Source organism: Gasterosteus aculeatus, chromosome 1 (genome assembly GCF_964276395.1).
Source record: "Gasterosteus aculeatus chromosome 1, fGasAcu3.hap1.1, whole genome shotgun sequence".
Lineage (NCBI taxonomy): Eukaryota > Metazoa > Chordata > Actinopteri > Perciformes > Gasterosteidae > Gasterosteus > Gasterosteus aculeatus.
Genome location: NC_135688.1, coordinates 3,443,550 through 3,469,805, shown reverse-complemented (window position 1 = coordinate 3,469,805; position 26,256 = coordinate 3,443,550). Strand labels below are relative to the sequence as shown.

General features: G+C 46.3%; 1 protein-coding gene across 1 annotated transcript in view; it reads left to right on the top strand.

Annotated features, from left to right (window-relative positions):
* The first annotated feature begins 10,931 nt into the window (after positions 1-10,931).
* The window catches only part of lsamp (limbic system associated membrane protein), a 298,199-nt gene continuing 282,874 nt past the window's right edge, over positions 10,932-26,256 (top strand). The window contains exon 1 of the mRNA XM_040188937.2: positions 10,932-11,396. Coding sequence (XP_040044871.1) covers positions 11,333-11,396 — 64 coding nt within the window. The 5' untranslated portion in view covers positions 10,932-11,332. The remainder of the gene's footprint in view (positions 11,397-26,256) is intronic.

The window sequence follows — 26,256 nt, the reverse complement described above, 5'->3', positions numbered from 1 at the left end:
TCTGCTTCCCACTCATTCGTTTGTTGCATGTTTTATTTGGCAATTTCCCAGCCTGCTTTGTGTTTTTTAAGTACAATTATGGTTAATAAAACAAACAATCAAAGGAAGAAAGAAGAGAAAATATCAATGACCTTTAATCTTTTGCTACATAAGTATTCAAGTGAAGCATTATTACAGAACAGAACCCCTCTGCTGTATTTTACATTCTACATATATATATATATATATATATATATATATATATATATATACACATACAGTACACACATATACTGCATATACTACATGCATGCATATTTTGCATAATGTGTAGCTACTCTGCAGCTTGTGTTCAGGAGAAGCAGCTGGTTTGATATAAGTATCGTATATATTTCACGCTTTGCTCAGCGAGCTTTCTAGGAAGCATTCATCCGGCCTTTAGTGCTCCTGCAGGCTGAAGCCATCGTAAAGATGGGAGCTGCACCGAATGATGAAATGAATATGCAAGTCAGGTAGCTGCTTCATGCGCTTGTGGTTTACATTTCTTATATAAGTCCTGCAATGTTGCATAAAGGACATTTGGCAACTTCTGTTGCACAGTATTAAAGCTCTAAATGATTTGGTTCCTTCCGGTTCCATTTTTGAGGGCATGGCATTTTTTTATCAGTGGATGCATGTTGGATTTGTGTTTTTTATTCATGGCTGTGATCATATTAACCATCCGGTAATGGACAATATTCATATGAAATGCCTTGGAATGTTTTTCTTCTTTTAACCACTTGGGGGCAATGTTCATGCACCGATTGAATCCAGAGCAGAAATATGTTCTCAATTTCAGTCCCAAATCCCATCACAGGCTTTGAAGACAAGTGATTTTTACATTGCTTAATTTTGGAACAACGTATCTAATTCCTGTTTGTTTTAAGGGAAAACAACCAGTTTAACCAGAACGTGGACGTCTCAGGGTTTCACTTCTCATCTGAATTTCCACCAGTATTCCTTCATTCTCCCTCTGACCCATTTCCACTTTAAGAATCAACAGGGGTGAACTTTTGAAGAGGCACGACTGAAAAGGGCACCGGGCTGCTGAGGATCGTGATCGTCATTTGCACATCAGGCCGCCAGCACGCTGTGCATTCCTAACCACTGATGGATTCTGATATATTCCACCACTATGAGATGCCACGTTGATAACGGACTAAAGGTAGAACGATATGGGGCGCCGTTTGTAAAATGTCGCACGTTCTGAAATCCTGCGCAGTTTTGCTACATTCAGCATTATCATATGAACAAAAAAGCACGACAATACTCATGTTTCACTTTTTCAAACATTTAGAGAGAAATTAATGCAATAACTTTTCCAAGGAAGATGTTTGGCAGTAACACAAAGTTGTTAAATAATGTAAATGTTAAATGTAAATGTTAAATCTAAATCTAAATGTTAAATGTAAATGTAATGTATTTTATTAGCTTAAAGGGAATTTGTTAGCAGGATGATGTCTCCTAGGACGTCCACCTCTACGGAGACAATGACCCCCAAGGTCTAAATTGCTGTCCGATCAATAGCCAGCAGTTTGCGAGATTGTGTTTTTTTGTTGCTCTGATCGATATTTATAGACGGCCGTGTCTAGACGATGTATTTGTACCTCCTGGCGAAAGAAACACAACATAATACGCCACCGTGAGCTCGTCGTTGGCCACAAACCGCTTGTGAACCGCTTGTGAATATTTTTAACAGTGTACAAAGCTAAACTCCTCCAACCGCCGTGTGAAAAGTAAAACCTGATGTATCAGTCCTTTTGTTAAAGAGAGAGAGAGAGAGAGAAAGGGCGGACAAATACAGAAACCCATTTCCCAGCAGGCAGAGCGTTCCCACTGCGGAGCTGTATCCGGCCAATCAAGCCTCTGTGCTGTGCAGGCCGAACGCACATCCATCACGTGTGCTCTCCTTTCTAGTGCAGTACATAGACAAACCATCCCATAATAGCCCCGGCCCATGGAACTAGCTCGCAAACACAGAGAAAAGCCGGTGAAGGTTCCTTTCGTTTGTCAACTGATCGCTCGAACGCACCGACTAAGGAAGCGAGCGACATCGCTGTGGAAATCACGTATGACGTGTCACATGACACATCAGAAATCTATTAGAAGAATGGGACTCGTCATATGTTACCTTAATCAATACATGCTGACTGGGCGCCCCCCCCCCCCCATCGGCCTCTCTCACAGCAGACATTTGGACCTAACACAGAAGGAAGAGCTGAGGTGTCTTCTCAGTTGCATTCAAATGCTCCAATGAGGGTGACGCTGGAAACACCAGGAGGCTGAACTCAAAGCAGCTGGATGGAAGTCATCCATTATTCATGGAATTATTTCTACCTGCACCTTCTCTACTCTGTGGATTTAAGATGTTGGGTGAAAAAAAAAGGCATGTAGTCAGGACACCGTGACAATGGTGGGGCAAATCCTGCTGTCAGCCGCCGTGTTGGGGAGGGGGGGGGAGCATGGCGCTTCACTCCTGGCCCCCGGGACACATCGCGGGTCGTTTGTTACGGCGTCGTCGATGTTTCCTTTCAATCTTCCAGTCAGTGTTTTAAACCTGTCGCCTTCCAAGGGAACCAGATACAACTAAATGCCCCTAAAAAACAGTAGACTTCTACGCAGTATTCCTGCAAGTTCAACACCACTCTCATTTTCAGTCGGCTTATGTAAGTTATTTTCACAGCATTTTGAATATTTTCTAACTAAATCATAGAAAGGATGAAAAGATAAAGGAAAGAAAGACGAGCTACGGCTGAACAATTCAAATCATCGTACTAGAAAGCAGAAGGAATTGTGTTAACGCGCCGAATGCAGCGGCGAGCACAACAGACGGGAGAGGAAGGGACAGCAGCCGGGGGAGGGGGGGGGGGGGGGGGGGGGGGGAGGGTGTTGGTTTAACAGCGTCTGATGGAGTCGCAGCGGTTGTGCGGTTGTTGTTAACCCTCAGTCACAGGTCACAGCCGTCCACCAGGGAGAACTTCTATGGAGAACGTGGAAGGAGAACGAGCGGGGCGGTGAAAACAGATCCAGACGTTGATGGATGGCTTTATAGGATGAGAACGGCTCAGAAAAACCATTTCAGCTTTGATCAGGACTTCAGTGGGGATGGATGAAATAAGTCACTTTAAACTTAAATTATTTTTAGGACTTTGAAATATCTAAAGGGGCAACATCCACCTGTGTGCAACTTTGTTGTTTTCCTACAACAAATAAGAGTCTGTTGTGAATGGAAATACAATTTACTGCAGCCCGAGGAAAGAGAGTAAAAAAAACGAAGCGACAAGAGAAACAAATTAGATTTAACTTAATTGAATTCTGTTATTTTGGGTTGTCTGTTTTCTGAAGGAAAAGAACATTGCTGAAGGAACAAAGGCGGCTTTGGATTGTTGTGGTGGAATAGTGAGACAGCGAGGTCATGACCTCCTCGCCTTCCCTCAACCTGCTCCCAGCCAGCCGGTTTAAAGTTGCCACGTTGCTTTCTCGCCATCCCAAACCAAAGTCCACGTTCATGAATAATCTGAAAGGGGTCATGGAGTTAAATAAAAGCAATTTTAGGTTACGCTGTTAGAAGTCAGACCAAGATCGAAAGATTCTGAACTGGTGAAACCAAAGTGGTTTTACGAACATGTCGAGAAAACACACATATGTTTTGTATCATTAGGTATTTAAGCGTTTCTATGCAAAGACATTTAAGTTTTGTTCTTTTACCTCATTGTATTCCACAGATCCGGTCGCTGAGCCGAGTAAAGGAGGAACGATGGGCACAAACAGAGGAAATCTAATCAAACTGATCTGCAGTTCCTCTGATGTTCCCCCACGGGCCGACGGTGGGAAACAGCTCGGAGGCTCACGCAGCCCGAGGAGAAGAACCCCCCCCCTCAAACCGAGTGTGCTGCGGATGGAGACGGGACGGGAAGGAAGGAGGTGTGTATTCGCTGCGTGAAGGATGTGACACTAACGAAGGCTTCGCGCCGTTTCTTCATGTGCGCGCACACCCTGAAAACGACACAGTCTAATTCTCAAGATGTGCTACGCTTTGCTTCTGCCTCATTTGGCTTGAGGCGGCATGTGAACAATCCACACCCACTAATGAAGGCATGTGTGTGTGTGTGTGTGTGTGTGTGTGTGTGTGTGCGTTGTATCGTGAGGAGAAGCAGAAGTGAGAACTGAAGTCTTTTTGGAAACAAGACAGCAGCTCCTCCGAGGTTGAAAAGGGAGCTGCTGTTTACAGAGATTCTCGTTTTGCATAATCTGAGGATCGGAGGCTGGAGAACAGATGCAAGTTCACAACATGAACTTGTGAACTTAAGCTATGTAGGTTTATATCGGTGGTTGGGAGGAGATGATCTCGATAAACTTACTTTGGCAAGGGGAAGAGAAATATGGGATCATATATCAGTCCTACATCGACGTTGGATTATTGCTTTCACAATTATCAGGCAGCTTGACGTCAAAGAGGTGAAACTATATTCTCTGTTAAGTGATGTAAGTGATGAAGGTTTGGTGTAGGATTCAGAACGGTAGCCCGCCATGACCCACGGTGACTTTTTCTTGCAGAGCTTCTTTGTGTTCTAGCTTTTGAATCACAGATGTGAGTGTATTCAACGTCTTAAGGACATTTCAGGTGTGTTCATTGTAGTTTCCAAATTGATGATTCTGTTGTGGGAACGCTGGTGATCCTTTTGGCTTTGGACCTGCTTCTGCATGCGGGTCCCTTCAGACGTCAGCAAAAAGACCAAAGAACACGTTGCCAGGTCTCCACGATCAACAAAACCCCCTCTAACACACTTTTAATGAGAGGCTTTGGTGGAGACAATTGCGATGGAGGGAGGAGGAGGAGGAGGACGAGGGGGGGGGCTTCACTTTCTCCCTCTCGGTCTCTTAAGTGTGTGGAGCTTCGGTTTTTCCTTTCAGTGCACGTCACCTCTCCGCCGAGGCATTCACGCTGAGAAGAAAGAGGGGATGATTACTGCCGCCAGAGAGGAGATAGCGCCGCCGCGATGGAATCAAATTCAAGTCATGCGTCGAGGCCTCGCCACCTGTCACATAATCGCTTTTGTAGCCGGCGGCGAGGATTGTTCAGCCCCCCCACGACCCCCCGTGTCCGCTCTCAATTCATTTAGACCTTTTCCTGTCAATGTTTGTCTAATTCTTCCTCTTCCTTTATCATCTTACTTGAGGCCATATTACGTTTGTCCAGAATGTAAGTAAGTAAGGAAAGAAGCATCACAACATTTAACACTTTATAGTGTTAAGTGTTGTGCACATAAGCGCGTTATGTTTGTACATAAGTATCAATGTTGTACATACGTGTCGATGTTGACTGACTGACTCATACGGGATACAAACAGCAGCCTGCAGGTGACACCCATCACACATTTATTCCAAAGCAAGATGATCAGAGCAGACACACACTATACGAGGATGCAGAACGCTCCTTAAAGTGGCTGATAGGCGTGTAAATAAAAGTGTGAACACATAGTGGTAATATTCATCAACCAAATATCTCGCTTTATGGAGCTCTGCAGACACGCATTTTACAACGCTGACGTTTTTTTACATTCTCTTTTACAATCTCTCTCTCTCTCACTCATGTTCCATTTATGGCCATTGTCTCTCTCTCTGTCGCGTACCAACGTCTGCGGATCCCTTTTATGAGAACCATCAGTTCCTTCTTTCAGCTTCTGACAACCTTCAGCTGCAACATATTCTTTGCTATTCTCTCCTCCCTAGAAATCCATCAATAGCCCCAAACCTTGATTTCCCTCCAGCTTTTCTCATCAGGCATGAAGGCGGCTCTGATTCTTTCATTCGCTTCCTCCCAGAAAGCCCCGACCGGTCTTCATCTGAATGCAGGGACTCCCAAAGTATCTTTCTTTCATATTCGCTTCATTGTTCTACGCTTAGTGGCAACCTGTTTTCATTCGGATTCAATATTCAGTTCTACTGCAACCGTCTGTGGATGAAAATCATGGCTTTATGAACAGGTTTTCCAAAAAAAGACCGTTCCTCAAATACTTGAAACTGCAAAATGTAACAGTAAAATGTTGAATGTGACTTGTGTGCTAATATGTAGATTACTGTCTGTAAGTCCAGTTCGTGGTTTCAGCCCGATTCCTTGGTGCGAATCTGATATTTCTTTTCAAACACAGTCAACAGTCGGCGAGTCAACAGCACGGACAACTCTGGCATCTTAAACAAGCGCCTCTCGGTGCACGAATGCAAAACAGCCGCGCTGGTGGGCGACAAAGTCCACCGCGTAATGAGTGGAGCCGAGGAAGGTCTGTGGAACCAGCAAACACTGAGAGGGAGGGAGATGACGCAGGCAGCAGCGTAACATTGGAGCAGTGATCCCACATCCCAGAGTCTCAATGCAAACTCTACCTGGGCTCTCCTTCCTTTTGATGTGAGCTGAAGCTACTTTTTGGAGGTGGGCTGACAGGAAATACCACGACTGCACTGTGGGGATGAATGAAGATGTGCTACAAAGCCAGAGGGGTTTTTATAATTCAGTAGCTGTTTGAGATATTAACAAGCAGCATTTGGACAGAATCTCATGTGATCCGGGTCACATTAACCGTCCTCTCATTATTGACAATGAAAGCGAGAGAAGCCAACTTGCACCAATTATCCAGAGAATCGTGCTTCGTGCTCTCTATGGGATTGTTTGACTTTAACTGTACACCACATTTCCTTTTACATGTGAAGAAAGGTCCTGGGGGCTATTTTATCTCTGAGCGACGGATGTCTGATTGCAGAAGGTGTTACTGATCGCCGGGTCTCTGTCCGTGGTGCTGAATGCTCTCTGTTCCCTCTCTGCTTGGTTGGAAAGTGAGCAACCTGAGTCTATTACTGTGGTTCAACTCGCCTCGGCGTCCCCTGGATTTAAACGCTCTCCCTGCTGAAAGCCGTCACTCTGGCTTCACCTCGCTGACAGCGGACCGACACCTCGACGGAGTTCTGCTCTGTGGAAAAGGCCAGAAATTATGGTTTTTATGTTGACACAAAATATACTTTCTACAAGGTTGGCTGGCTGCAAATACTCTGTGGACCCGTGTTCAATCTGATTCCATGTTTTATTCTGAAAGTCCACTCTCTGTTTTTGCACCTTTTTTGATTGTGTACCCCCCCCCCCCCCCCCCCCCTGCTTCTAACCCCCCTGAATCCCCCTTTGCATTAAGCCTGTGTGCTTTCCCTCGTTTAGGGTTCGTCTTGTGTTCCTTGTCCCTCGTTTGAATCCCAGTCCGTTCATGGATTTGTATTTTTGCCCTTGTCATAAATCCATCCAGCCTGCTCCCTCGGTTCTGCTCTCCAGAACCACGTTTGTCACATTAAAGCGCGCCTTGTGTTCCCCCGCCTGCCCGGCGTCCTGCGTCCGGGCCGCCTTTCAACTCTCCAACCGGAACAAATAAGGCAATTTCATCCACAGCAATGAGACGTCTCCCAATTCGTTCACTTGTGGGCCGACATGAAATCCACCAAGTTCACGTTGTGATAACCGCTTTTCTCAATCGCCACCAGGTTCGCGGAAAGTCATTTCACACCAGGAATTAACTCAAGTCTGCAATATCTGGTGGTTGGAGTTAATGTGGAGGAAGGCGGCTCGTTAAAAGCAAGAGTTATGTTCCAGCCCCAGTGACATCGTGTTGTAGTTTGCCCAATAATCCCTCCTTAGAGACGAGACGGCCGTCTCTTTTTCTGTATCCTTGTTCTTTAAGATCCTCGAAATGTGTCATGAAAACGTCCACATAAGCACACACATGGAGACAGTGAACAGTGAAAGTGTGTGGAAATAAGTGCAGTTCATCAGCACATTGCTTTGTTTCTTCTGAGTGCTCTGCGTGTTAAGCCATAACCATGCACACGCACACACACACACACACACACACACACACACACACACACACACACACACACACACACACACACACACACACACATATGCATGGATGTTTACGGATGCACGTGTACATTCTTCTAATCTGTCCTTGCTGCTGTTGTTTGCTGAGTGAAGCGTACTGGAGCCTTCTGTGATTGTTTGGCTCCGTCTGTTCCGCACCACCTTCTCCGCAGATGGAGTGAAGCGGCATTTCAACGGGCTGCCGTTGCTCTAAACGATGACTCCTTTAGCGCAGTTAGCGCAGAGAGTACAAAGAGCTCAACGCCGCGGTGTGGTGTAAATATAGGCATGAAGAAAAAAATGCCCCGACGTTCACCAAAACATCTGCGCGGCAGAAACATCTGCGCGGCGGCGTTTCGTACTCACTCACAGCCGAGTGACACGGCTCTCATCTGGGCCGAATAATTCACAGACTCACTGACGGCATGTGTTTAGCGCCCCGCTCACTGGGCTCCTGTGGAAGTGTTGCACCGTTCTCTTATGCTCTCTGAATTATTGAGTGTTTGTCATTTGGGAAAAATACAATTCAGTGGTGTACTCCGACAGCTCTTCACCGCAACGCATCCCCCCTGAAGTGCTCTAACAAGCTCCAGAAAAAGCAGTTTTGTACAGTCCACTGTAACGTGTTGAAAAAGGGGTTTTGACAAACATTAAACTACAGTTTATGAACAAAGCGAGTTTAACCGATCGCAGAGAGCCGCCGGATGTGTGAAGTATCAAATCCGTCCGTCTCCGTGTCCTCGGCTCTCCTGCAGGGGATCGTTGCCTCGCTGAGTTAAAATACAGGCGAGTGGCTCCTTGAAGCCGAAACGGTCTCGTTGCAAGGTCAACGGAACTTCTGTGAATTGAATTGATTTCCTTATTGTTTTCCTTAAAACAAATGCTGTATGTGTGCGGTGGAATAACTGCTGACGATGAGCATCTCAGACCAAACCGAGTTACACGGGTAACAAGGCCTCAGTGACTTTTATTGTATTGGGTGATTATAAACGCGTCACTCCCCCTGAACAGTCTAAGAGATGTTTTATTCTCAGCTTCAGTGGTAAACTTCATTTATAAAGCAAAACAAATATGCAGATGGTCCCAACCATGACCAAACCCAAATATTCCAGGACAGGATCATATTGAAATACGTACGGGGGGCAGATTCGGTCATTTCGCTCTTTTAAAGTAAAACTTAAAACTTTCCTCTTTGATTGTGCCTATAGTTAGGGCTGGCTCAGGTTAGCCCGGACCAGCCCTTAGTTAAGCTGCTATAGGCTTAGACTGCCGGGGGACTTCTTAGGACACACCGAGCTCCTGTCTCACGCTCTCGTTCTACCATAATCCACGTTTTATTAATGCACATGACCAATTCAGCTTCTTTCCGGGAGTTTTTTTTTGTGCTTTCTCCCCTATCCGGTCTCCGTAGATCGTAGTTCCTTCTGGACCCTGGTCCTGACACCTGCTGTGGCCATGCTGACGCCTGCTGCTGCCATCATTATCATCATCATTATTTTAGATATTAATCACATTACTGTACTCATAAACAGACATTACCCTCCCCTACAGTCGCTGTGCTCTCCCTCCCCACAGGCTTCTGTGGATGGTGGTTCTATGTGATGGTGGTTCTATCTGATGGTGGTTCTATGTGATGGTGGTTCTATCTGATGGTGGTTGTCCCTGCAGTGGTCCTGCTGTGCGCCTGGCTTGCTACTCACAATTACTTGAATCATTTCTGTCATAGGAATTAAATGTATTATACATTGTTCATTCTGTACACATGGCCTCCATTGTAGTCTGTCCACCAGTGGGATCCTCCTCTGACGTTCTCACTCATTCCTGATTCTTCCCTTTTTTCCCTCTTGGAAGGGTTTTTTCAGTTTTTCCTGTGCCGATGGTGGGTTTCGGGGCAGAGGATGTTGTATGTGTACAGACTGTAAAGCCCTCTGAGGCAAATTTGTAATTTGCGATTATGGGCTATACAAAATAAAATGAATTGAATTGAATTGAACAATGGATATCTCTCAACACGACTTAGTTAAAGTAAATACTTGACAAACACTTACATTTAGTATTCTACTATTTTCCTTTTCTTTATTGCTGCTGAATCCATAATTTGTGAGGATTGAGCAATTCGAAACGGCCGAGAAGCGAGAAGAAGTGCCTGACTTAAATCACCCAGAATATTTTTAAGCTGATCCTCCAACAGCACAAAGCGTGTTAATGTTAGAAACATTCCATTTGTATTTCCTTTACTTTACAACTTTTCCACTTGGTAAAAGCAAACGCAATACTAATCAGAATTATTCACTAAAAGTTTGGGAGTATTCATACTTTTACTTGTTGATCTGTTGCCATCCACAATTCTTTTTATTACCGACGACACATAAAAACAGAAACAGAGTACAGAAATACCGTGTTAATAGATGAAGATAGTTTCTAAGAGCACCTTTTATTTTCCAGACTGAGTGAATCATCTTTCAAAATGCTCTGCAGTGTGAATGTTTGGGACAGAAGACAAAGTAGTTGCACCACGATGACAACTTACATTACATGTCCATCAACCTGCTGCTGATATCAGGTGGGACCTCCAGTGTCACAGAGGCCTTCTGTCAGCGCGAAGCCGAGAACAACAAGGCAACACTTTCATTATTTATGCTTCACAAATCTTTTGGTGGTTATTAGTGAATATTTCATGACGGAAGACTTGTTAAACTCGGATATGCAAAAATATTACAAAGGAATTCGTAATAAAATGACACAATGGCTTTGATCTGGTAACATGTTTGAAACAAGTATAACTAATACATGCGGATATAAATGATTCATTTTCTGAATTATGTCCTCAGATGTCATCACGACATCGACAGCTCGCCCGTATCAAATGAACCAATACGATGCATAGATTATCTTTTCATATTCGTCTTAATTGATTAAATTAGCCCTGGGACTTTTGTTATAGGATATCATTCAGGCCGCATGTCTCCATGGCAACCTCAGTTAACCTTCATTTATTCCAGACACGCTCTCCAAAGCCCCAGCGACGCGCGAGCAGCGGCCCATGGAGCCCGGCTGATGATAACGAACGGCGGCTCGGGTTCCGCCTCGTGCCGCTACGAAACCACCCGCTTCCATCCGCGCGTCCTGACGCTAGATGGCAGGACCGGCCAGGCTGCGAGAGCGCGCGCCTGCGCGCCACGCGCAGCCGCCAACGACGGAGTGAGAGACTCCACTTTTCTCCCCAGCACTTCACACTTCGGCTGCTGCTCCCAAAAGCTGGGCCACTTTGAGGCTCCGCGTCCCGGGGACAGCTCGCTACCTCCGCGGCTAAAGGCGCTACCTGTGTGCGGACACCCGACGCGTCGTGCAGGAGACCGAGTTGGCGCGGCGCAGCGTAAAGGAGCCGATTAAAAATAAAAAATAAAGGGAGCCATGCAGCACTTCTGGGTACACGGCGTTTGGATCCCCGTCGTCGCTTTCCTCCTCGGATTTCAAGGCAAGAATCTGCTCTTTCATTCACTTGCTTTGGGCCAATTTTCCGCGCACGGTACCCTGCGTGCGTATCCGCGTGGCGCGGCGCATTTCGCAGTCTTTGCGGATTGTTTGGGGCAGTGTTGGCTGCGTGTTGGTGCAATCAGGCTCAGGATAGTGACGCCTGGCTATTTTCACTTCTGTCTGTTGCGCCTTTCGGGTGCGTCAATGTTGAGTGCAGGAGGAGATGACTTAGTCACTGTTATCACATTTAGGCACTTTCCAAGTGGTCCGAGCAGCTCTAGGATGAGACCTCAACTATGAGGAACACTGGGCTGCGTTTTGTAACCGCCATCATCAGCCTCTCCCCACGTGGGAAGGGGCTGTGGGGCCTTTTTTTTGGCTGCTTCTTGTCATGTCATGGTCCACTTTGCTGCTGGTCTGCCTAATCGTGTTTGTCCAGTTGCTTGATGCTGACGTCCGGTGTATTTTTTTGCCATAGTGGGCGTCATGAACTGGGCCTCCAACATCCAAATGAAACGCTCCTTCTCCTTTTAAAACCAGAAGATCAATTGGTTTTTACATTTAACAGACCGTTCCAATCGAGGCCGGATCTCCTTCATTTGCATCGCGCGGCTTCACGTCTCGCCTCGGTCCAACGCGACTGTACTGATTGAAGCGATTTGGCCCGTCTCACGGAGCTGAGCGTTGGATCAATTAGCTTCTTGTGTCTCCCACAGGAACACACTACCTGGGACAATGTACGGCCTGACCAAGCAAATTGGATTCACTTTAACACTGGCAGGAAGCCTGGGTGGTGTGAAGTGCCAGATGGGGAGGAGGAGAGGGTGCAGGGGAGGGTCTGCAAGGAAAAGGACGGGAGGAGAGGCAGCGTGCAAGAAGAAAGTGGGCCGAGATGAGGGAGAGAAATGTGTTTAAACGAGGTACTGGGAGGGACAACTGGTCTTGAGAGATGCTCTCCAGCCTGCTTCTATTCTTCTGACCTTCTAAAAGTCAGTTTCTCCGTCTTATGGTAGAATGTGCTTCACCTCACAGTCCTGAATGTAAATATTGGATCAAAGACAGTGACTGAATGCGTCAACGTGACATGAATTATTTTGTCACAGGTCAAATGGTCGGAAATAGTCTCACCAGAGTCTCCCGCCAGTATTATTTACATTGGTAACTCTTTATTCTGCTCTCCTCTCTCACGCAAATCTCCTTTTAATTAATTGAGCTAGAGTTTGCAGCATGTCCTGAATATTAAGGTGGCACCGAACAACGTTATTCTCCCAGTAAAGCCTTTTGGTTTTTAAACGTAACAATTTTTTTTTCTTCTCTCGCACACAAATTGCTGCCCGCTCTCTGCTAAATTAACCACATTTTTCATCCGACTTTCTCCACAATCCCGTTAACACCCCAAAAGATATGAACCCAATGGCTTCCATCACATCCCCACACAGTCCTCCTGGGCGGACAGCAGGGGACTGTCTTCATGTAATTAACTCCGACAGCCCACTCTGGCACTGTGAGACCCTTCAGAGGTGATGAGAGGATGCCCGCTGTAGATCAGGAGATTTCCTCCACTCTTCCAGGAATAAACTCGGATGGTGACCTTTCGGCGTTTTTTTTCTTTTTCCCCCCTTTGGTTGATGCATATTTTATAGCCCAGACTCATGCTGGTGTGTTTGGACACACTCACAGCGACCACATGGAGAGCTGGTAGAGCAGCATCAGCAGGTCAGAGGTCAGATTTAGCCTTTTGTTTGAAACACTAAGTGTCGCCCGAGATGAGCAGCGAAGGGATTTTAAGGAGTGTTTGCGTTGTTACATCCAGAGGTGGCGGATCAAAGCGTCTCCGGCTGCGCCTCCAACCGGGCGAAGTGCTGTGGAGGTTGTGCTTCAGTGAGCCCGACGTCTCCCGGCTGTCAGGGATTCAACCTCGCCCCGTGTTCTGTTCTTCAAAGCGCTGCTTAATCCTCTGATCTTCATTCATATATATATATATATATATATATATATATGTCTGTCCTTCAGGGTCCTTCAGGGTACCGGGGACTTCCCACCATCACTATCGCACGTCCAACATGGCAAATAAATGTTTCTGCGGTTGTTACAGTATATTTAGTTGATTTGGACCAATTGCTCAATGCTTTTGTTAAAATGATTCCTCGGTATTCAAAGGTTTTGTCAGGATTTTACTACACTGGAGAATGATGTAACACAACGTATATTTCTTGCTTGAAGGTTCCTGGCAATTTTCGCAACTTTCCTTTTCGCATTCCGACTTTCTACGCTCAACTTTGGTCTCATGGCCACAAAGTGGGCGGTTTGATCGTGGCGGTTTTCTGGGGAACATGTTTTTTTATTTCTTTTTTTCTTTTTCTCTCCCTAAAAAAAACACACTGTTCCATTACTGATGTGCAGACTGACTTTTCTGTGGCGATCACGCAGCACGCCGGCAACGAGCTGGAGGCCTCTGAGGTTCAGATAATCACTTTCTTTTCTTCCTCCCCAGACGGCCGCATGTATTTTTTCTTCTCTGTGTTTTTTTTTCACCGGCCACCCATCAGAGCGCCGCCATGTGCCGTCCAATCAGAGACAGGCTCAAGGGTTTTGCTGATTTGACGGATTCAATGTAGTTCAATGTTCAATGTAGCTTCTCCTACAGCCGGTTCTTTTGTGGATTTGACGGTAGTCGTGTTGTGTGTGATTGTCTGTGGAAGGCTCCTCTTTGGGTTCCGCTCCATTCAACGGGCAATATAAATTGTTACGTAAGACTTGTCTCCATCTCTACTTTAGGTCCGTTAAAATAATCCCGCCGAGATTCACTGCGTAGGAGGACAGGAGCCCACGAGCAGACATCTGTTGTGTAACGACATCACGGTGCTTCACTTAAACGCTTTATTAGGATCACTCAAAGTCCAGATTGGATCCCTTTTCAGAGATCCTAATAAACATTATTAAATGGCCATTCAAGTCCATGAAAGCCGCTATTGCATAATCACACATAATCCACAAACATTTTTACCACCAGCATTTATTTATTTCAATGAAAAGTGTGACGAATAAAACAATGAATCGAGTGTTGAACAATCACGTCATTATAAAAAAAAACGGTATATGAAATAAAAACGTCAAGTATTCTCTTATTCAGACAGTAACTGAGAGGTGAGAAAGGGAATAAGCCAGACGAGAGAAGGGATTTAAGATGTCAAGAGCTGACTCATGCTTGAATCCTCTGGGATTTGACTGCGTCTCTGCACAGAGAAAAGATCCTCACTGACACTATTTACCTCTTCAGTCAAATCTGCAGAATACGAGTCCTGTTTGATCCAAAGCGTATTTTATTGTCATTTTAGAATTTGTATAACTTTAGATATTTTGAAAGAGGTTTAAAAATCTATTAGATGCATTTATAATGAACACGTTCAGTTCCTGGAGTAGTGTCTCCTTCATCAAACAGTTGAGGCTTAACGCGCTTCAGGTGCACCACATCATCCACGGCCACAGGATGAAGGAAACTCCTCCTCCTCCTCCTCCTCTCCATCTTCTCCCCTCCTGCTCATTCCCTTTTCATGCAAACTGCTTTTGGAAATTCAAGCCGACCAAATAAATCTTTTTCCACGGCACATTTCATGGATCAAATTGCTATGCCAGACACTGCTACTACAGAAAATATATTCAGAGAGAGCGCGAGGAGAATCAAGGGAATATAGAATCTCTTTACACATAAATCTCCTTGAATCAGTGGAGCAGGAAGACGTGTCGGCGGGCTGCGAGCCACAACAATCCACTCCGCTGGGCCGAGCAGAGATGATATTTACCAACGTGAGCCTCCTTTTGTGCGTTGCTGCATATGTTTTACGCGATGAGTTGCATGAAGAAAACGCTCGGTAGACACGTTTGCATCTATTTACTTTTGACCCCGTTATGTCGGAACACAACAACCCCCCCTATTGCATTGTGCCGCATTGTAACGGCTCAGAGTGTGACATCACCCCCCCCCCCCCCCCCCCCACCCTGGAGGGCTGCAGGCCGACACCTCCTAACGAGGACGGCCTGAGGACACAGCGCCTCATTGGTGGTGGTGTTTTCGGTGGACGTGGAGGAGTTCTCCACGCCGAGGAGGATGTGGGTGACTTGACTCTCTAATCATCGGAGTCGTGACTTCAGGCCCAAACGCGACTCCCTGATTGGGATTAACTGCTGTGGGTGGAAGACGGACAGCCGCGGTTAATCTTTACTGGGGAGATTAGTATTGGACGTAAGACGGGGGGGGGGGGGGGTTCATGCTTGTTAATGGACACATTTTAACGTTGTTGTGAGCTGAGAGTTTAAGCCGAACCAAAGAAAATCATCAATATATTCTTTGACAATGTTACACAACCATCTACATTGAAGGAGACCTGCCCTGTAAATCCCGACTAATGTCACCCTGCAACGAGGAGCCTTCTCTCTCATCCCGCTTGGTCCCTTTCCTTCCTAAGTGTCCTCTCCTTATCCCTCTCTTGTCGTTACTCAGCGGCTCATTAGAAACGTCCCATCTCCTGGTTATTGTTTCCACTAACAATGATTTACTGAGGACAAACTGGTGTTTTTTACCCTCGTTGTCCAGAGGAACCTGTGAGACAAGGCACACATACAGATGAAGACAAATCATGTCTAATAGACGGAAATAACATATTCCTCTTTCTCACCTCGTTCCTGCCGCACACTTTTCAAAACGAGTGTTGAGCAGCGGCCGTTATTTATATGGTAATTCACCAGAGGGTTGTATATAACACACAGCGTGTATTAATACGTAAGTAGTTCCTCCACTTTGACCTCGACGTGTTGTTATCTGCTTGCGCGGTGCAACTTTAAATATCTCTTACTCCGTCAGACCCCTCCGCGTGGTGTCCTTGAGGTCTTCAGAGGCCGCGTGTGGCTTCATCCTGCTGCTGTTTCCAGATGAAACAATTCTACCGCACGTGAATGAGGTCTCTGAAGTGGACCCTCGGCTGCGTGTGTTCATCAACACACGTTGGACAACCGATTGATTTCAACTGATGAGACGCTTTAAACGTGCGACTCGGCGGGTTTCAAAGTCCGGTTGATCCGGAAATGTGATGATGCTCAACGTCCGTGCTCATCGTGAACCGGAAGCAAACGGGCCGATTCATTAAAGATCTAAACGGGGATGTTCTTTAGTCCTACTGGTTTTGGGTCCAGTTGAGTTTTTTTTTTTTTTTTTTTTTTTGTGGCTCTATTGTGAGTGTGAATCTGTCTCTGACTCTTCTGGACTTTATCTCCGTCGGAGCGGCCCTCAGCATCCTAACAGAGCCGGTGTCAGAGCGCCCGCCTCGCTGGCTGGTCTCAGCGCTTGGATGCTTATCTAAAGGCAGTGCAGCGAGACCACCACCCCCCCAAATAGCATCGGCTTCCAAACGCAGCGATTTAGTTGTCCGCTGAAAACGAAGATGAGTGTGTAGCATCACCGGAGCGGCGGCAGCGGCGACGGCGCTGGTTGTGCACAAAGACGTAAACATTTCCAACAGAGGGGCGATGAAACGCGTGTAGTGGCCCCCGCGAAGAGGGTCAGAGGGACACCGCAGGCGCGACACGGAGTTTTGAAACGGCCCGCCCGCTACCGAGGGTGTGACTTCGCCTGGCGTTTTTTATTCAGCAAACCATCCCCTGCCCCGCGGTTGCCGTCTTTTGGCTTTTTGGCTTCCTGCCTGGAAGGAGGTGGTGGGAAAACCAAACAAGCCCTCCAGGAGGAAACGCCGGCAAATGGAAACATTCCCCGACAGATCTGTAGATTCAAGCACATGAGGGACACGACGAGATGGAAAGAGAAGTAATGGGGAGATGAAGGATGGAGACTCTTTATTGGACGAATTTAGAGCTGCGTTCATCGCAGGACCAGTTTCCACAGCAACTGGTCAAATGGTTTGACTAAATGGTCCTTTCAGCTTGTTTAGTATGTTGTTTCATTGAGAATGTACCAGGCTGCGCAGAGCACGTAAAGGTCATGAAGTACATTTATTAACAGGCTTCTGATGTAAAATGAGAAACTGTTTTTACATGGGTTATTATTTGACCTTTTTTTAATCACTCGAGGCGTGTTTAAGGAGCCAAACATACAAACGACCACAGCGAGGGTGCGACGGCTTAAGGCCCTTGGGAAGAGTCCCGGGGCGGAGCCAGACTGCTGGCGTGGTGCATGTGCGCGAGAGGTCAAGAGATGACCTTTGTTCAGCATTTAAAGAACAACGCACAGCTCACTGGCCTCTGGAGCCTCAGCTGATGGGGAAGCGAGACCGAAGCGGCGTGTTTGGGGGGGGGGGGGAAAAAAAGGGAGGTCGACTTTTGAAGTTCATCAGCTGGAAAAATGGAATAAAGTCTGATGGTTTCAATGAATGAACTGACAGGCAGGATTTAGGCGTTTTCAGGTATACAAAAACCAAAAAGGCTGAACTCTCCCTGTTTGCTCGGATTATACATTTTGTGGATTGTGATGAGGCTGAAAAGTGAAACACTTCCTACTTTAAACGACGTCGATGAAACTGCTGCCTCGACTGTTTACTACAAAATGCTTTCCTCATCTTTAATGTGAAGCGTTAATGAGGCTTTTAATATATTCAATAAAGAACTTCGTACATTATTTAAGGATTAAGTGGCTCTGCCGCTCTTAAATTATAAAAGGTACATTTTAGCCTCTTTGTAAGAGTCGCGCTTCCCCTCCTGCCAGCGTCGGCGTTTTGACGTTTATAAGGACGGTAAAATGTTGTCCTCCCATTGAAGGCGTTCTCTCTCCTTCAGGACCCAAGAGTCCCAATGAAATGTTGTCTTTACTCTCGGTTATGGTCGTGTCAGCGGCTTTGTCCTCCACATGATGCAGACGGAGGAGGAGGAGGACCGATGGCGTCTTCATGAGGAGGATGCCGGGAATCGCTGTGGCTCAGCGGTCTGTTTCCAGTCCGTCTTCTTGAGAGATTTGAAAACTTTTGAAAATGTTATTAGGTGCGTTGTTGTTCTTCAAATCGCTGCGGATTATTTTTGTCTCGTCTGTGCCGTTGGGATCAATACATCCGAACTGTGAGATTTAAGCTCACAATCTTTTATTTTCTTTTCTTTTTTTAATGACGCATGCAGGAGTTTGCATTTCTGTATGTATTGATTCCTCCAAAACATCAACAAGCGATTCAGTCTGAAGGAATCTTTTTTTACTTATTAGTCAATATGAACACAGTAACAATCATCAGAGATATGAAGCAGTAAAATGCACAAAAACTCCTTCTCATAAATCCAGATAAACACTAAAATACAACAACACTGCTGATGACTTGCTGACTAAAGAGACAAGGGCGAAACGAAACAGGAGCCATCAGAGCGAACTTCCACAAGCACTTTGTGAGCTTCCACAGGCGCCTGTCGCCCCGTTGTTTAGTGTTTTCTCTCCCCGTCAGCTCACTATTTATACACTCGCACATTGTGTCGAAAACCAACGCAGAAACACCCTTTGGGAATGAAAGAATGAAATGACGGCGTTCGTTTCGCACATTGACGTGGTTAAAGTGTTCACGTGAGTGCGAAGAGAAACATGGGTTTAATTAATAAAGGTAATTTACCCGCTGATGGTGGTTTTAAAGGAATCTACAGCTCGTGAGACTCACTAGTTTTCCCTTTTGTACTACCTGCATCTTTATTCCGTTAACTGGGATTTCTAACCATATGTTACATTATGTTTAAAGCTCTTTGATTTCTCTGAGTGGAAAACACACAGCGTGTGATGCAAATACTTTTTCTCTACTTTGATGCATAGAAAGGGCAGAGTGGCCCATTTCCCAAAATGCCTCGCGGGCCAAAGTTAACTGACCTCCGATGTGCCGCTCAATTATTCCTCCTGCTTTGGGTTTTTTCCCCAATTTTGCCCTTCACCAAAACAGTAACTCTGGAAACCGTAATCACAGCCTTTTGCTTTGTGAGCAACAGACAATAGAAACGGTTTAACGCGGCAGCTTGTAATCTCACGTTAATGCCCACATTCTAACACCACTGACCTCCACCCTTAAAACACAGAATCCAGCGAGGAGGCCAAAACACCTCCATCCAACATCTCCCGATCAGAGCTGTCGGCTCCCTGATGGAGGGGGGGTGGAGGGGGGGTGGAGGGGAGACGGGTGTGGTGCAGCAGAGGGACGAGATGACGCGACTCTTAACAAAAACTACGAGTGACGCAAGCTAAACTCTCCTGCTCACAGCACCGAGGATCGCTTCTGCAACAACGAGGAGTACATCAGATTTATATTTTTGTCACTTTATAGTCAACTAAACATTAATCAGCCGCAGTCATTTCCTTTTTATTAGCCGCCGTTACACATTTCATCTGCGCCGGGTCAGATTTAGAAGGCAGTTTGGCTGCTGTGTGTTTTTCTCTCTCGGGGTAAGGCGCAGTAGGAGGCGCGCACACTCTGCGTGCACACAGTGTGCGCACACTCTGCGTGCACGCTCTGTGTGTGTGTGCGCGCGCTCTGCGTGCACCACCCACGGCGCCCTCCACAGGTCGCGCGGCGTCACGCTGTTGCTGTCTGCAGAGGCTAAGCAGTGGATGTGACCGATAGAAAAGGCAGCGGGCCAGAAGTGAGACACACACACACACACACACACATGCTGGTTGCCAGAGGTTCGTATATTAGCCGGCAGAAAGATCATTGTTTATTTTCCTTTACTTACTCTGTAGTGAGTATTTGGACGGTCTGACTGGTGCACATGCTGGAATATCACCGCCTGCAATCCGCTCAATCAACCTGAAAACCTTTCTTTTCGAATCACTTGGATCCGTTAACGGTCGCTGCAGGTGATGGCGGTAAAATGAGAGAAGACGCGAGGGCGGAAGAGGAGACATGTGACACGAGTGTTCTCTCTACTCGGGGGGGGGGGTGACAGGTCTCACAGCGTCTCCCAGAGGCGGATGCAGCCCAGTTACCAGGAAGGAGACATTTTAGCCGGGATAATGGTTCCACGACGCATCGCCCGTCAACACCCCCTCTGCTCCCTGGAGACGGAACTATTTCTGTTTCTCGCCGCCGCGGACGAGCCGGAAGCCCTTTTTTTCCAAGTAATCGATACCAACCACTGATCCTCCCCCACTGACACGGGGAATCAAAGTCTGCGGCGGTGGACTGTGAGCACGCAGTGAGCTGAGGTCCAGGAGGGAAACCGGTGGTGAACGGCGTGTCTTTCATGTGTCCCTTCTGCCAGATCAGCTGTTCAACCGGCAACACGTTTACAGCGAAGCACTTTTTAAAAAGAGGTTCAGTCGATCCGGAGGTTCAGGAATCTACATTAAAGGCCTCGTGATCCGTCTCTCCTCTTCCCAGTTGTTGCCGTCACCTCCACACCTGGATTTTCTGAGCTATTACTTCCTAATGTGTCGGGTGAGCGTTTCTTTCCTGCATTTGTCCTTCAAAAAGAGAAGTTTTAGTTCTTCATGCAAATGGAACAAAGCGGAGCTGCTGTTGGTGATTTTGACTCAAACGGCACGTTTGATCAGGCGTAACCTCAAAGTGCGTCGCGATAAAAGGACCCGATATAAAAATATCTATCGGCAAAATCAACAAGAATAAAGTCGCATTCACGGGCACAGACCCAAAACATTATCAAATACACTCACACGCACACACACACACACGCACACAGCCGTTATTTCAAACCTCACACGGTTGGAGGGGACGTTCATCTTTTTCTCTTTTCATCCCGTTTAAAGTGCTCTTTAAGACGAGACCGTAATAACCTGCGTGCACAGCAGAGAAAGGTTATCTGCGCCTCTTAATACGCTGTGATGATAATGCCTCCATCGCTCTAATGTCTGTCTGGGTCTGATGTCTCGGAGGCAGAGGACACATTCAGACACTCTGTCCTCTGCCTCTACAAAATACATATTTGGAGTGCGAGCTGTGAAATGAATACCGAGTGCGTCGCATCGCCGTCATTCTGCAGATATTATTAGCAATAAAGGAAATCTGTGGAGAGTTTTTGTCCTTTATTATAACGGGTGTCAGTGTCCTCTGAGTCAAAGTGACGACATCGGGACGATGCTGATATTTATTTTAAAGTTATAATCAGAACAGAGAAGAGACATTTAACAAAGATCCTCTGATCACATGGCCTCCTGCTGCGTTCAGACACACAAGGCGAAACCTGATGCCATTATTCATTCTTTATCACATTTAATGGTCCGTTAAGCTCCTACCTTTAGCGCTGGCGGCGTCGCGCTGCAGCCGACAGGTGATGCTTCAGAGTATCTACTGGATGTGTGTATTTAATACGGACCCCCCCCCCCAGGCTGATTGGACGATGGAGAGCGAGGCCTCTCTGTGTGTGGGTGTGTTGCGATTGTGGGATGTAAAGCGTCATGGCTGACTAACAGAGGCCTTTCCTCCGTCCCAGAGGATCCCTTTCATCTTCCGTTTCAAGCCGTCGCTCTCTCTCTCTCTCTCTCTCTCTCTCTGTCTTCTTTGCGTGAAACAACGCGCTTTTATTTTTATATTCTTATTTTACTGGAGGCACAAATCGTATAACATTCATTTAGCAGGGATCTGTCACATTACCAAGGGTAGAGTTCAAACAAATGAAATCTAATTAAATTAAACCCCATATCGTAAAAGTCTTTTACAATGTGCACAAGACGTGAGATACTGGGTCCTTAAAGCCTCCAATGGGAGAAGAAATTAGAAGCCTCAAAGAGGCGGAATCGACCCGATAAATCAGAATGTGCAGAATAATAAAACGTTCCTGCACACGTCGCTCTGTTACTCTGCAGCAGCAGCGTCCGTTTATCCTCTGAGCAAATGGAGGCTGCCGAGGGGAGGAGGCGGCTCTTTCAATCTCCACCGAGGTGCAGAGGCCGCGACCCCGAGGTCAATCTCGGGTATTGCGTGCATTGTCTGCGTCGCGTCCACCCCCGTGGAAATATTGTGTGTGAGGACCTCTGGACCTCCTCCACCCCACGCGCTCCGCCCCTCTCGGCGCTCGACTCCAGACGCCACCTTCCTGCTGTTTTATTGGAGTAACGCGCGTCGTCTGCTGCTCTGACGACGAGGAGCGATCTCCGTGGACGCCGACTCGCTCTCCTCCAAACGGCGTGACTCCCGTCAACCCGAAGCGGTCCAGATTCTACACAGTTCCTGCTGTTATGACGGAGGCCTGTAGAATCAGTCAAATGGTCCCAATCAACTCCAACCTGGTGTTAAAAAACGAAGCTCTCCTTTACGGTTTCTTTCAAAGTGTTCCAACACTCGCATCACATGAGCAGGAATAAATATTGATGAGACTTCTGGTTGTGTTTTTGTAGAGAGGAACATATTTAAGGCTCGGTTATAAATATGGGATTTGTTCTCCTATCAGACTTAATCGCCGCCAGCACTGATGATCTGAGACCTCCACATTCGGTTATTACAGATGTTCAATGGTCCGTGAGGAGGCTGTAATGTGGTGAGGAAATGGGAGGAAGATGGTCATCCCAACACAACATCAGTCACAAGTTCATTCACCCCCATCTCCACATATCATTATTTGTCCTGCGTGTGTTTGTGTGTTGGTGGGCGGACCCTGAAGAATTTACATAATGACACATCAGTTTATAATTATTTGGCTTTATTAAGTTCTGTAATTCAATCTTACATCTGATAAGATGGTTCTGTGCTGTTTGTGCAGGAGAACAACTGGAGGTGGAGGTTCAGATGAGAAAGGAGCATCTCTGAGCCTCCGATTATTTGGGCTGCATAACTTTTAAAGCATCATTTTCATTTTGTTTTCTCATCACGATGCAGAATGTCAACGTTGCTAAAAACAGAAACGCGGCCAACGAAACAGTAACTCACCTAATGTGACACGACTGAACGCGGCTTTTTCTCTCGGAGCCTCTGAGTGCAGAAGAATGTGCTCCCTGTTTCAGACTTTTCAGACTAGTTTGTTAAGAATGAAAACAATTTGAAGGTGCATTTGGGCTTTAACCACTGTAATTACGCGTCTGCTCCAAATGCCTGTGTGTTTTATTCTGTGGTTTGTGAGGAGAGTTGCGTCAGCCGTGTCCCGCGGCTCATTTCACAGCTCATTTCATACAGAACTCCCTGTGCTTCTTGGAAGGTACAAACCAAAGTGTCTGATACGCCGCTGCAGTCTCTTCCTCACTAGTTTGCGCAGATCAGCAAAGCAGGAAAACGTCACCTTTCTCCAATCATGCCGCCTTCCAGATGCACATTGGCGTATTCCCGCCATATATTTGCCAAAGTCATTCAGGCCTCGACCTCTTCTTCCTAAAAGTGTCCTGCCTAGAAAAAAAAGAGCTTTCATCCGGCTCTTTGGACACTCGTTTGCCAAAGATGGACTTGATGATGCTCAAAACCCCAAAACCCCACTCGTACTCATCTGCCATTTTCCCTTCTGCTTAATGAGACGTGAAGAGCGACGTCCTGCAGAACAGCAGCGTGATCAAGAGCCTGATTCACGTAGAAGATCGTCTTTTTGTTTACTTTGGATCCTGATGGAGACAGCGGAGAACTGCGAGGCTCCTGTTGTTCTCCCTCCCCCACCTTTTTTTATCGACAAGAGGACATAAGGACGAACAGATTCCCTTTTCCGTTGAGAGATTTTCAAGTACAAAAATCGTTGTAGAGCGAGTCTGAAGGAGATTTGTTGGAGTGCTTCTGTGGGAGCAAAGTCTAAATGTGTTTTCAGGAAACATTTATTGCCAGAAAATGTCCGACATACAAGGAATTTATTCAACCTTGTGTGTTTGTTTCAGTTATTGTGGAGTCGCAACGTGTCGCTATGAAGGTCATGGCCACCCAGTCTGTTAATATTGTGCAGTGATCCCTGTTTGAATGGAACTCTGATGTTGTAATATTTCCTGTCAAAATGGTGCCGCTTTCAGTTTCACTGCCAAAGTTTTTGGATCGCTGGATCTAATTAATGTGATTTAATTAATTTGTGTCATTGTCACAATGGCTTTACACACACACACACACACACACACAGAGACACGTAGTTGTCGTTCCTCACAACTGAAACATATTTCCGTTGGGCCGCCGTTGTAGCGAGTTCCCCCTGCGGCCGCCATTGTTTTAACGCCCTCCTTCCCGCTCGCTCTCTGCCTCCCTCTATTGGCGACACGCGTTACTACAGCCGCCTTCCCTCGCTCTGTTTCCCTCTGCTGGTGAAAGCCGTTACTGCGGCTAATGATACTGCAGCTAGCCAGTGTTAATTTTGGCAGCTATTTTTGATTTAGTCTTAGTCTTTAGACGAAAAATGCATATTAGTTTTAGTCACATTTAGTCATTTTAATCCTTCTTAGTTTTAGTCTAGTCTAGAAAACGCAGAACATTTTAGTCAAGTTTTAGTCGACGAAAACTAGACTAAAATGTAATTAGTTTTAGTCACATTAAATAGCCATATTAAACTCCTTTTCTTCCCTTCTCAGGCCCAGGACCCCCTGTGTTGTGTCTACAGCTGCATAATAGTCTAGCTTGCAGTACTTGGTTGTCCATTAGATGTCCCTCCTAGGACAGGTCTATAGCAGCGGTCGGCAAACTTTTTGACTCGCGGGCCACAATGGGTTGTAAAATGTGACGCAGGAGCCGGAACATGTGCTTGTGTGAGCTCATATAAATGACATGTAAAAAATCATTACATGAAAGTATTTGGATTTTAACAAATAGCAAAGCATTTATTTGCAAGGCAATTTAATAAATTGGCAAAGGTGTACCAACTTCATGAGGACCAGGGATCTAAACGCAACACTTGGTTGTCTTTGTCTGTTTACTTGCAACGCTTTTGACACGGCCACCTGTCACGTGTGTGCGCCTCTATGTTGCTTAGTAACGAGCGTACGGTGGCCGAGACGGGTTAACGCCGTCTTCTCACGACGTGGCGCGTGAACTATAGTTGAAATGCGTGAGGCTTCAGAACCTGCAATGAGTTTATTACGTTAGACGCGTTTGTAACGGAGCGTCTCATCCAGCCGAGGAAACGCTGCCTGCCGTCGCCAGAGAACAGAGCAGAAAGGTCCGACGGTCTTTAAACGGCTCTTCATGTTTCTGTGAAGCAGCGCGGCTTCAGCCTGCTAACAGGCAGCTAACCCGAGACAGCCGAGCTAAACTAACAAAGCCACGTTCAAACTCGCCGAAGCGTAAAATAGTCGTCGCGGTCCGTAGTCGGTGCACAAGAACCGCCGCTGCAGCGCTGCGAGCGTTCTGGGTTCGTGGATGACGTCATCATGACGCGTTAACATCCGCCGTACTTTGCCGGTCTGTTGTCCGTCAGCTGCGTGCGAATTTAGGGGGAAAAAGTATTGTGACTTCGTCAACCACCAACATGTTCGTCTCGTCTCGTTAACGAAAGTTAGAATAGATTTAGTCATAGTTTTTATTTTTTAAGATCGTTTTCGTCACGTCTTAGTCATGGAAAAAAGGTTCGTTAACGACACATTTTCGTCGACGAAATTGACACTGCAGCTAGCGTCCTAAGCTCTCCACCGCCCCCTGCTGTCTGACAGTCGTTACTGCAGCTGCAGTCTCTGCGCCGCCCTTTTGTTTTATAAGCAGGTTATTGATTAGAGGGTATTGATCTTGATCGGTAAAGATAAACTGTGCAACTGCGCATTGGTCTGGTGGTGATAGCCGGTCGATGTACGTGTTAAACCGATAATAGTACTTTGATTCTTAGCCGTCATCAGTTATGACGCCAGTCCATCATTTATCATCACTATGAATAATCTTGTTGACATTTATTATTCTATCCGTGCCAATAATTTATTCTCATTTGAGCTAATAATCAGACCACAACAGATGAAGAATAAAGACCCCGAAGAGGCCTTCAAAATAAATCAATCCTTCGCC